We start from the raw sequence: 12,531 nt of genomic DNA on the forward strand, positions 1-12,531 counted from the left end.
GAGGATCGCTGCCAACAGCAGAACTCGCTGTTCCACTGAGAGGGAACTGTGCTCGCTGAGCTCCCTGCCTTTTGCTTCCTCTGCTGGGCAGGCACTGCTCCTGATGCCATGAAGATTTTTTGCCTTTTCTTTTATACCCCTATTATACCTTTTACAACTTCTGTATTCTTAGTGGGTTTTGCCTACATTCTTGGACTTGTTTGTCAAGCTAAGAGACCCAACATTTTAGAAGCTTCGTAGTTAGGGATCGGTGTGCCCCAGACCCCAAGGTCCTCTCCAGAACACATTCTGTAAACCAAGATAGAACCATCCAGGGGAAGGATCCTTGGGGAGGGGGGCTCACTTGAGCCTCTCATTGGGGAATCTTGGATAGATATGCTAATTAGTAAAACCTATAATGTTATACCTAATGTTGGGGACACAAACACACACACACACTCGGTGGGGCGCATCTCGATGCATATGACCTGGAGGTGTGCACCTAAGGATCCTTAAAATAAATACCAAGGTAAAATCTCTTTTCCCCTTCTAACCGGGTATGATTCTTGATTTTAAGACCAGGAAAAGGCATCACTCCCACCACAGCCCCTTTGGCCCAGCTTGTGGAAGGAGGAGAACACCCTCCTTGCTCCCTTCTCCCCAAACACACCCACCCACTTTGTTCCCCTCTCCTCTGCCCCCAGCTGCAGAGACCTGCCCTGTCCCTTGCCCCAGCTCCAGTCTCTCATCAGCCCCTTCCACAAGGACGTGTGCTCTCAGTGGGTAGGACTTGATCTCTGTGTGCCATTGAGCCTTACGGCCTGACCGCACAGCTTGTGTGGCCTCTGGGGCGATGCTTGGATTCGGGGAGAAGCACGGCCCCCATGGCTTCTTGTTGCACAATCCACCCAGGGCTAGATTGGCCAGGGCCAAAACTATTGCAGGTGGTCAAACTGTGGGTGTGGCTGTGAGTTTTGGTGCATGTGCAAGTGTGCTGTGTGTCTGAGGAGCATGCTGGGAGAGGGGAAGGGCAGAACCTACAACCTACAGTTGCTACTGAAACACTGTGGTGTAGCTCAGGTGCTGGTTTTAACTGGTCAGTAGTATGCAACCCCACTAGGATGGAAATTGAAAACAGTGTTCCATAAGAGCAAGCATGGCCAAATGATCTGGATGTCTTTCTGGCACTGAGCTGTTCTTTCAGGCCTTGAAAACAGGGGAGCTCTGATAAAGTAACTGAGCACCTGGTTGGTATTAACTCTCCTTTGCACTGTCAATTCCCCTTCTTTGGGAATACCTCACCCTGCGGGCTCTGTGTCTCTCCTAAGCCTGTTCGTATTGATGTGAGTGTGCTTTTCATGCCCATGCCATCTGGCACTGGTATTACACCAGAGTTGTTCCTGCCACTGCGGTTCAAGGTCTCTCCATTTCTGCATGAAAGTCTCGCCTCCTTTGTTACGGACACTGCACTCCTTAGGAAGCTGAGAAATACATTTGAACATAGTGGGAAAAATGTTGAAGTGGAAGTGTTGCGAAGATGTGTGGCCAGTTTCACAACATCTTTCCTGTGGAACTGCTGCAGGCTGAATGGAGCAAGTCCTGCTGTCAGATGTGCATTCGGAGAAAGCAGGTTTGAATGAAATGAGTCACAGCCAGAGAACTGTCAGCGCATATCAGTAGTATCAGATACAGGTTTCTGTAGCCAATTGTCCTTTGGATTTACTGAAGAAAACCCCTTCCCGGTTTAAATCCTGGACACTGAAATCCACAGAAAACTCACATTTGCTCCAAGCGTGAAGCCAAGTCACTTTCTTCCTGCTTCCTTCATCAGTGGAGCCCAAACTGAGTTAGAATTTAAAACTGTGTTGTTCTCTGTACAGCTGCTACCAGAGAGGATGAGCAGAAGTATCAGGACAACCTGCTGGTGTCTTCTCTGGCCATAGACATCTGGGCTGTAAGATGTACTGAAATAATTTATCTTGCCTCGGCGTTGCCGTGTTCATGTCCAGAGAATGGCCTGTTGTCAGAAGCCTTTCTGAAGACGCAGTTAGTTGAAAATTGCAGGTGCGGGTGCTTGCAACTACTCTAACATTTTGTGCATCCTTCTGAGGGAAGCATAGTCTGAAATGAAGAAGTGGCAGTATTTTGAAGGCAAGTGCAATAGAAGGAGGGTAACTTGTTTGGAAAGGTGGGGATAGCACTGCCTATCATTTCACAAAGCATTCTTTGAGAAGGGAAGAGCTGCGTGCCTTAAGGTGCTAATCATGATCAGCATGTTCCATTCTGAACACCTGGACATGCTTGCAAAATACAGGACATGCCTCCATCCAGGCTGGAAAGAAGGAGCCCACTGCTGCAGGGTGGAGTGGGTTCCTTTGTGCAAGTCAGCACAAGTCCCAAAGCCTTGAGGTGGATTGGAAGGTAGAGAGCTTCTAGACACAAGCTATTGCCAGAGTGTTTGGTTGGTGTTGCCTGTTCCTCAGAGTGTGGACTAATCTCCACTCTTCATTCCCCGTGACTGTTTCCTTCCTAAGGAAGATTCGCGCCTTTCTGATTGCAGGTCGTGTGCTTATGCAGCTAAAGGTAGCTGGGAGGCTGCTGAGCTGAGGTGAGCTGAGCTGGTAGGCTAAGTGGAGCAGTAAAAGTCATTCACAGTCAGTGAGTGAGTTGACCTCAGGTCCTTCAAATAATGCAGTCCAAGAAGATTTTGCCAGTATTTCCACTGGAAGCCTACCACAGGTCTCTTGCTTTTTCTGTGTTTGACTGGCTGGTAGATTGGGAGGGACAAGAGGGTGTGAAATGCTTGACCAGGGCATGAATGAAATGGCTTTTTTCTTTAGTTGGTCCTAGGCGTCTCAACCTGAAGTTCTAGGGAGAGAGAGTGGGAGTGGCAGAGTTTGTTTAAAGCTGCCTTTTCTCCAGGGTCAGCAAATGAATAGGCTCTTTACCACTCTGGGTCTGGTAGTGTGGGCTTTCTGAATAGCTTTAGCTACAGGTGAGTTTATAAAACACCTCCCTCAGAACAGACTGGAGGTTTTCTCTGTCTGCTTGACAGTCAGGTGACTGGAGGTCAGAAGAAATTTTTCCTCCCGTTCTGCATCTTATTTACTCATGTCCCAAAGGTGAGCACTGTGCTTGGCCATGAAGCTTGTCATCAGAAGACATTTAAAAGGAGCAGGGTGACATAGGCTGCTGAAACAGAGTAGCCTGTGAAATTCCTGACTCTCTCGTCTTTCTTTGTGGCGCTGCCTGTGAATGACTGATCAGTGGCTGCTGTGATCCTGTCTTCCTCTGCTTCCCTCCCTGCTGGGTACCACTTGGGACATGGAGCTGTTCAATGGCGACCTCATCTAGATGGCAGAATTTATAAGGAGCTGGTTGTTGGTTTTATATAGGATGGTTCAGAAAACTGTGTTTTCTGAGTGCACCCAGCTCTTGTGTCACGGCTGGACAAGGGAAGGGCGATCACTCAGACATTCTGTGTTTTGTCAGCCCTCAGCTGATAAAGAGTATTTCAGAGATCACCCAAGAGGAATTTGAGTAGCCCAAGGGAGCAAAAAGGGACCTCCTGCTGTGCTGTGCTGTGATCAGCATCAGAGAAACTCTTCCCAATAAACAGCACCATCGTAGCCAGTAGCAAGGATCTCCAGTCAGAAAAAAGCAAGGGAGGAGGTTTGTACTGAGGATGGCGTCTAAATGCAGACACGTCTACATCCCTATACAAAATAGAGTTCCTCTCGGAATGGCAAGAGAGAAGCCAGTTGCTGCAAGTGTCAGGAGGAGCACATCTTTATGTGGCATTGAGGGAGAGCACATTAGAGTGGAGTGATCTAAGCTTCAGGAGTTCTGTGTTTTGAGGACTTTTCTTTTTCCTTTTCCAAACTTGTATTTCTTGTTACAGTGGCTTGTCCATTTCTCAGCCAGGCTATTGATCAGCCACATCTAGCGTAAGAAGTAATTTGGATGGTTTTTTGTGCTACTGTGCAAACCATCAGTTGGATGTATGTAATCTTTTGTCAAACAATAAACAGATCTTTGAAAGTGTTCCTAAATTCAGGAGAGAAACCCTCCCAAAAGGGTTTATCTCACAAAAGATGTGTGAGGCAGGACAGTGCTGGTGTAAAAGAAGGGTAGGCCTTAACATTGGATGACGTTTAAACTTCCTGTGCATCATTCAAGCAGCTTCTAATTCTTGCTTTCTCACTAAACCTGTAACTAAAAATTAGCCTGTATTGTATGACAGGCTGTGGCCAAAGTAATAAATATTATTGTTAATAGTAAAGAACATCTGCCTGCAATCATCAGTAAAAGCCTGCACCTATATAGAGAGCGTATCGGGGTCCTGTCACCCATATTTGTATTTGACAAGGGTTTGTGTGGGAGGGTGCTTGTGCCTGCTTTGTACAGGGAAGCCCTGGGGTTCCCAGGTTCACGACTGATGGGTCTGCACTTTGTGTCTGTTGAGGCTCTGGGTGCCCAGGGCCATGATGAGTTCCCGGGCTGGGGATGGCGGGTGGGGCTGGCCTGTGATGCGCTCTGGGGCCTGTGACACCACAGGGGCCGTGTCACAATGGGGGCAGCTAGAAAAGGCCCCGTTGGTTGCCGTTGCCCCCAGTAGAGCCTGGGCAAGCGGTGAGTGCACACAGGTGGTGGGGAGGCCGGGCTGGGGGAGGGCTGGGGCAGAAGCGCCGGCAGCCGGGGCGTGTGTTCTGTCCCTGCATGCAGGGCCCAGCCCCTGGCGGGAGCGCCTTGCTCCGGCTCGGTGCTCGCTGGGGCAGCGGTGCAGGCCTTGCCTCCTGCCAGCTGCCGGGGGCCCTCTCCTTCCTGCTGCCACATCCCTGTGGCTCCTGCCCCGCACCGGCTGCCTCCATTCCGGCCCTACTGAACCCCTTCTGTGTGTCCTCTTGCAGACCATGGCTTTATTGTCATTGCTCTTCGTGCTCGTGCAAAGCCTGATCCAGTACCCCCAGCCAGCTGGGGATGGGCTGGATGAGGCCACGCACCGGCGAATGCAGGAGCGGGAGGAGCTGCTCGACCGCGAGATGGCTCGGCTGCTGCAGGAGCTGGAGCAAGGGCCCCCGGAGCAGCAGGATGAGGGCTGGGGAGCTCTGCTCTTTGGTGCCCTGCAGCAGTGGCCATTCTGGGCTCTTGCTGGACTCCTGCTCCTCTTGGGCCTGTGGTTTAGCTGCAGGAGAAAGTGCCGTGAAGCCAACAGCAGCGGCAAGGACCAGAGCTCCTGCAAGACCCTAGGAGAGGAGAGAGGAAAAGAACAGCAAGAAGACACTATTGATTCAAAGGAAGATGGAGAAAACCATAATATGACCGTGGAGGCAGATGACAGCGGTAATGAAAATGAAGGAGAAGGCAGTCCTGTGGCTGCAAATGAAGGAGAGGAAGATGATGCCAGTGAAGGAAATGAAGATGTGAAGGTGAAGGAAGACCAAAATGTGAAGAATGAAGATGCCTGTGACTTAAAGAAAGATGAAGGACGGAGTGGTGGGAATGTGCCAGGAGGCAACACTGCTGAAGGAAAGGAAGAAGAACCTGGCAATGTTGCTCGAGATAAAGAAGGCCATGCTGAAGCAAATGAAGGAGAAAACAAGGATGTGCAGGTGGAACAAGACCATGATGCTGAAAAGAAAGAAGGAGGAGATGGAAATGAAGAAAAAACCATTGATGCAAATACGAAGGCAGGCAACAATGATGATGTAAAAGAAGGTCAATACGAGGGAGATGGAAAGGGAGAAAATGCGGATCTGAAGGTGGAGGAAAGCAGTGATGCCGGTGAGCAAAGAAGCAGTGATTGGACAGGACAGGAAGACAGCAGTGATGGTGGGAATGCAGTAGACCATTGTGGTTTTGCTGCAACTGAGGAAGAAAAGAATGACGTTGGAAACGAAGAAGGCAATGATGGAGACAAAGATGAGAAAGGCAGTGCTGCCGATATGAAGGGAGAAAAGAATGAAGATGGAAATGGAGAGGAGCACGGCAACGTTGCTTCAACTGAAGAAGGTGCTGATAAAGCAAGTGAAGGAGACAGCAACAATGTGAAGGTGAAGGAAGACCGGCATTCCAGTGAACACAGAACCAGTGATCGGAAGGGGAAGGATCAGGAAAACAGGGATGCGAATGTGAAAGGCAAGAAGAATGAAGATGGAAAAGAAGAAGAAGGTGGAAATGTGGCTGCCAGTGAAAAAGAAGGCCGCGGTGATGGCAAGGACAAAGGCAGCCGTGGTGGAACTGAAGAGGAAGAAGACACCCGGGACGTTGGGAATAAGCGAGGGATCCTTTTAGTGGATCGCATACAGTGTCCTGTCGAGGACGTAGAGAGAGGTCGCTCAGTGGCAGCGGAGCTGATGGAGAGCTTCACGCGTGTCTTTACTGACAGCGTGAGCAATAGTTTCTACCCGGTGCCTCAAGAAGCCATCGGGGTGGGCAGTGCCTTTGAGGGTTGGAGTCCCCGTGAGCAGGATGTGGTGTACCGCATGCTGGTCCCACTGAATCCCCCGCCGGGACACGCCTTCCACCTGGAGCTGAACAGTGCCGGGCAGATGGCAGCAAGGACCTTCTGCGTCCGTGTGGAGCTGGTGTGCACGTGCGAGAGGGAGCAGCTGGGCGAGAAGCTGTTGTGCTTCCTGCACCACTCGCAGAAGGAGCTGCGGTGGAAGCAGAAGCCCAGCCTCCTAGAGACACTCTGCACCGGCTCCTACCTGGACGTGGAGAAAACCTCCCACTGGTTCTACAAGCTGGTGAGATGCTCGTGGCTGCATTTGCCTCAGTCGTACTCGTGGCACTTGGTGTTTCAGCCCTGCAGCCGGTCCTGCCAATTCCGGCTGAGCAAAGGCAAGGAGAGCCTGATGGTGGAGATGCTGTTTGGGGTGCGCCACGGGGACTCCGACATCTTTGTGGTCAGCCAGCCCACAGAGGCCCAGAAAGGCGGCTCCAGCAGCTCTGTGAGCAGCCGGCCCGCCAAGGCCGAGTCCATCGCAAGCACAGCGTGGCCTGAGACGTACGCTGTGGCAGAGGCAAAATTCTTCCAGCACGTGGCCAGGCAGGTGCCGTGTGAGAGCTTGCACCTGAAATGCCTGCAGCTCTTCACCTACATCCTGAGGGGCACAGGTTTTTCCAGCTCGACCTGGAAGACTGTGGTCATGCACGTGCTGACCACCGTACCGCTGTCCAAGTGGCGCAGGAGGGAATTTGAGCGGCGGCTGTGGGACATCATGGCATACCTGCGCCGCTGCCTGCAGTTGAAACGCCTGGAGCACTTTGTCCTGGGCAACAAGAGGCTTCCTGCGGAGATCAGCTTGCCGCCGGCAATGCGAACGGTCGAGCCGCTCAACCTCTTTGAGCACCTGGCCCGAGATCCGGCCGCCCACGCGGAGGCGATGCAAGCTTACGGTCAGCTGCGATTCCGCCTCTGGACGCTGCTCTCCAGCCACTGAGAGGAATTCCCTGCACAGAGCTGTGCTGGGGGGGCTCACACCCGAAGGCAGCCACGTGAGCACGGCATCATTCTTGCTTTTTTCACTGGCAATCCTGAAGCTGCTTTCCTGCTCCCATGGATGGAAGATGCTGTGGCACATGGATTCACCGTGCAGACACACATCTCTGCGTTGCCTTGCCCTTCGCCTTCCAGTCATGACGGTGCTGTTGCAATATTGCCCAAAGTCTGTAAGGCAGAAACTGGCTCCACCTGCACATCCTCACGGAAGACACTGATGCTGAGAGGTTGCCTGGCATGCCTGGAAGACCAAAACCGAGCCTGTTAGAAAATTAATGTAGTTTTTTCAGTGACCTGTATGTACTTTATAATGGTTTTGTAAAGATGTAGTTCATCTCAGTCTGTGGAAGTGAAGATAATAGTTTTAACTCACTTTACCATAGGAGAATAGGTAGTCCAAGTTTTCGTAATAGGAACTAGTTTCATCATCATCACGTCAAGAGGTCCTTTAGGATTGTTAGTGTGAGATTATTGCCCGGTTACCCTTAGTTTAGGCAATTGAGCTACTCTGGTATAGCTGCCCTTCAGTAATATCTACATATGTATGTTTGAAGAAATAATAAAAGGAGAGAAGTTTCTCAAATTGCCTGAAAAGTGTCCTTCTTTGTATTTAACCCAATGGTTCTTAGAGAATGTCCATCCATTGCAGCTACCTGAAAAAATGACAAAGTGACTCAAGCGGTGATTGTGTCCAGCAGTCACATCTCGGTATTGCATTTCTGCAACACTCTAGAGCCAGGCTATTAATTTTGTCTCATGAATGCAAGCAGAAGTCATGATGGTTGAAACAGCTAAAATATTAATTAATCCTCCCAGTGCTGCTTAAAACCTGCCCCTCCTCATTGAGAGCATGGGAAAGAAAGCTGCTGTGGCCCACGTCAGAGAGGGAAGTCCTCTGAGGGGCCAGGAACAAGCAGGCAAGAGTGAGGAGAGCAGGCAGGGACCTCCCAGAGGAGGATCGCTGCCAACAGCAGAACTCGCTGTTCCACTGAGAGGGAACTGTGCTCGCTGAGCTCCCTGCCTTTTGCTTCCTCTGCTGGGCAGGCACTGCTCCTGATGCCATGAAGATTTTTTGCCTTTTCTTTTATACCCCTATTATACCTTTTACAACTTCTGTATTCTTAGTGGGTTTTGCCTACATTCTTGGACTTGTTTGTCAAGCTAAGAGACTCAACATTTTAGAAGCTTCGTAGCCAGGGATCAGTGTGCCCCAGACCCCAAGGTCCTCTCCAGAACACATTCTGTAAACCAAGATAGAACCATCCAGTGGAAGGATCCTTGGGGAGGGGGGCTCACTTGAGCCTCTCATTGGGGAATCTTGGATAGATATGCTAATTAGTACAACCTATAATGTTATACCAGATCTTTAGGGGATGTGCACTGTGGTGTGCATTTCGGTGCATTCGACCTGGATGTAGTGCACCTAAGGATCCTTAAAATAAATACCAAGGTAAAATCCCTTTTTCCCTTCTAACCATGTTTGACTCTTGATTTTAAGACCAGGAAAAGGCATCATTGGAGTGGCATGATTTCATTGAGAGAACCTTTTAAAGAAGGATTCTGATACTTTTAAAATTTCCCCCAATTGCCTCCAACTTCCATGCCCTTTCCAGCTTTCTCAGTCCCTTATGCCTTTTCCCTTTTTCTTATTGTTGCTAAGGTGCAGAAAATAACCTCTTGTTTTAACAAATCTGTCTATTTGAATTCAGCAGCAACTCCACATTTGGGGTGATCTTAATATCTTATATAAGAAAAGGTGATAATAATCCAGGTTAAACTATAATCATGGAAAGCACTAAAGAAAATACAGAGGATTGTCAATACACACAGAATATAGACTCAATATTGTTGTTGCCACACACCTTTTTACTCTAATTTTTAATCAGTAATGGAAAACCTGTGCAGAGAAGCTGTTTTGCCTGAGAGGTCTGGACTGGTTAGAAGAATGGTCCCAGCTCTGGCACATTCAGCACAGGTTAGTGGCTGCTGCAATGACCTCAAATAGATAATTTTGAATGGTTTTTTGAGTCTCAGCACTGCTATCCATCACCCAAGCCTGTTTTAAAATAGATTCATGCATTCGTGCATTGCAAGGAGATTTCCAAATTAGATTACCTTTTTTTTTCCCTCTAAGTTACTTGAACAACTTGCCAGTTAAAGGAGTGTTTGTTAATTGCCTTAAAAAGGGTATTTCCTATTACCACCCTGCTCCTCCTGGAAAAAATATATTTAGTCTGTTTTTGTCAGTGTCATACATACTGGATCTTTTTTAAAACCTGATAACCAGATTAGTTGAGAAACTGGAACTCTTCCAAGACAGCCGTTTCAAGTTTCTTGGTAAATAGTCTGTACATTGTATATATTTGCTAAATGTACATTATTTACTTTATAAAGTCTTCTGATCTTCCATAAATCTCTGCTCGCTGAGTAAATTTTAAGGCACTGTTTTCCACTTCTTAGGAGCTGGCCTCTTCATCTCTGTAATACCACACATGAAGTCACATGGAAAAAGGTTCATGTGGGATGTCTTTGAAGTGTAGCCATTAGACTTCAGATGGACTTGCTTTCCAAAGTGAGAAATACAAATCATGTCTGTTTATTGTCTCCATGAAAGAAATTCACTGCTTTGTTTAGAGTCTATTCTGAGGTGAGCACATGCTTGTCTATTGTCACTGAATGACACCTTTTCAATAACATGAAAAAATATGGTGAAAATGGTGAAATCCAATTCTTTATATGATTTGATTCTTATATGATTTGAAGCTTGCAGGATGATTTTTTGTCATTTTTGGTGGCCGTGGCTTTGGTTTATTAATTTCTTTTTGTATGGGTTGGGGTTTTTTTTAACTATGCTGTTTAACTGAAACACGGTAAAGAGAAATGATCCTGTACTTCTGTCACTCTTGGTGCTCACTGAAAGCAGGCTGGTAGTTGCAGACAAACCAAGCCTGCTGTGCCTGCCTTCAGCCTGAGCAGAATGGGCAGATTGCAAACCAGCCTGTGTCTGAAAGCTGCCAAGCTGTGTGCAGGCAATACCAGCCTGAGCTAGTAAGCCCTGGACATGAAGATTTACCTGTTCGTTTGGCTGATTTTACAGTGTGGTCATGATCACGCTACAGTCCTGTTCTCTAGTGCTTCTCTCTGCAGGCAAGGATCACTTCACCATCCAAATGTCAATCCTCAACAAACTGTAGGGAGCTGTAACAGAATTATTACTCTTCCATCAAGAGATTAGACATCATGATGTATCTTGACAGTGTCTCTGTGACAGAACCAGAAGCTGAAGCCAAATCTCCCATAGAGTCCTCAACTCTTGTCACATTACAGGGTAGCAAGAGAAATTTCACTGAAGTCAAAGAAATTGTTTTTCTTCTGAATACATAGAACAGGCTGAAAAATGAGGTATGAGATCCTAGGAATTCCCACAGTTCAGCAGGTATTTTCCCACTCTGCAATGTCATTTGGACTTAAAAACCAGCATCCTTCAAATAGAGCACCCCTGTTCTGGAAGAGCCATGTTTTAAGCTTCTGATGCAAAACACCTCAAGGTTGGCATAACTTCAAAATCACACTTAGGTCCAGATCCAAATTTTGTACTGTTCCTCTGTAAACTAAGCCAAGGACCCCTCTCCTAACATCTGTGGATATTGGGGTATTTGAAATCCAACTCCAAATTCCAACTTAAGCCATGGTCTAATGTAAACAAAGTTAATGGCTTGTCAGCATGGGGCTGTAAAACAATGTGGGTACTGTCATAATATTGATGTAAGGAAACTTTAAATATATAGCCATTTTTCTGAATATAACAGTGGCTTTTGCTCTTAGGGAAAAGTCATTAAATCAGTATGTCCAGGTTATGTAGCAGCCAGAGAAAATATACAATTGTGGCAGCCAAGAAATTACATGGAAAAGAAATTCTGCCTTGACCCATTGACCGCAGTGCCAAACAGTGAGTGCCATTTATTGTTGTATCACCTGGGTTTTATACCCACGTGTTACAGCTCACAGGCAACTGTGGTTGTATGGGAACAGGAGAAACATGTGTTTGACCTGCAGCTCTCAAGGGATAACTGAAGTATGAGCCAGGCAGAGAGTTCGAAAGAGTAAAGGAAACAAAAAAGAGATACTGTACTGGAATATATCATCTATTTTTGGTTTGTACCAATGAGGAGTTGTTGTCAGCAGTACATCGTGAACTGATGTTTAATCAAGGTCAGTTTTAAAGACTCAGGTGACATACTACAAACTCACAGTGTGGCTATTGTTGTTAATCTGAAATCCCAAACAAATATGGAAATTCCCTAAGGATTACCTTCTAATACAACATAAAATAATTCGAACTGACTTAATGATTCACAACTGTTGGAAAGTAAGCTTAATTTACTTTGCAGTGATCTGTAGAAGCTGTACATATTTAAGTATTTCAGCCCATCTCTGTAATTAATTCTTTTAGCTTCTGAATTGATTTCTGTCAGTATTCTTTTATTTTCTCAAAATTACCCATCAATTTATAATACGAAGTGCCCAAAATGTATTTTATATTTAATAATCCTTATGCAACTTTATGCTGCATTTTTAATCTACATGAATCACTGCACAATATATTTTTTGTGTGAAACTGTGGCCAAAGAACTTTGTTCAAGAACAGCAACAGCTACTCAGTGTAAAATGTGTGCTTGGACACATAATAATTTTGCTGAGTTTTTGTGAGGTGTGCTCTGAGACCATGTTCTCTCCATACTGCTATTTTGATTTATACCAGTAAATAATCTCACTATCCTTGTCTGTGTTACATTAAACTCAAAGTTGTACATGATGGGATGAGTTCAGATAAAGATTTGGACTGATTTTGGAGCTTTGGAGAGATAAAGCATTAATACTTTCCAAAACTTCAGCAGTGATTTGGATTTGGGTAAGGGCCCATGCCTGATATGTTTAAATATTTTGACATGCATGGTATTCTATTTTATAAGATAGAGAGATCATAAGAACTTCATTTGTGCTGTTAGTCTATACTATGGAAACAAATGACATGTTTCACCCATATT

General features: G+C 46.7%; 1 protein-coding gene across 1 annotated transcript; it reads left to right on the top strand.

Annotated features, from left to right (window-relative positions):
• Positions 1 to 5,924: 5,924 nt before the first annotated feature.
• Positions 5,925 to 7,424, top strand: LOC138104811 (inositol 1,4,5-trisphosphate receptor-interacting protein-like 1). The gene has a single exon (XM_069004001.1). The coding sequence runs from the start codon at positions 5,925 to 5,927 to the stop codon at positions 7,422 to 7,424; it is 1,500 nt and encodes a 499-aa protein (XP_068860102.1).
• The last annotated feature ends 5,107 nt before the right edge of the window (positions 7,425 to 12,531 follow it).

The sequence above is a fragment of the Aphelocoma coerulescens genome, chromosome 1A (genome assembly GCF_041296385.1).
Source record: "Aphelocoma coerulescens isolate FSJ_1873_10779 chromosome 1A, UR_Acoe_1.0, whole genome shotgun sequence".
Taxonomy (NCBI): domain Eukaryota; kingdom Metazoa; phylum Chordata; class Aves; order Passeriformes; family Corvidae; genus Aphelocoma; species Aphelocoma coerulescens.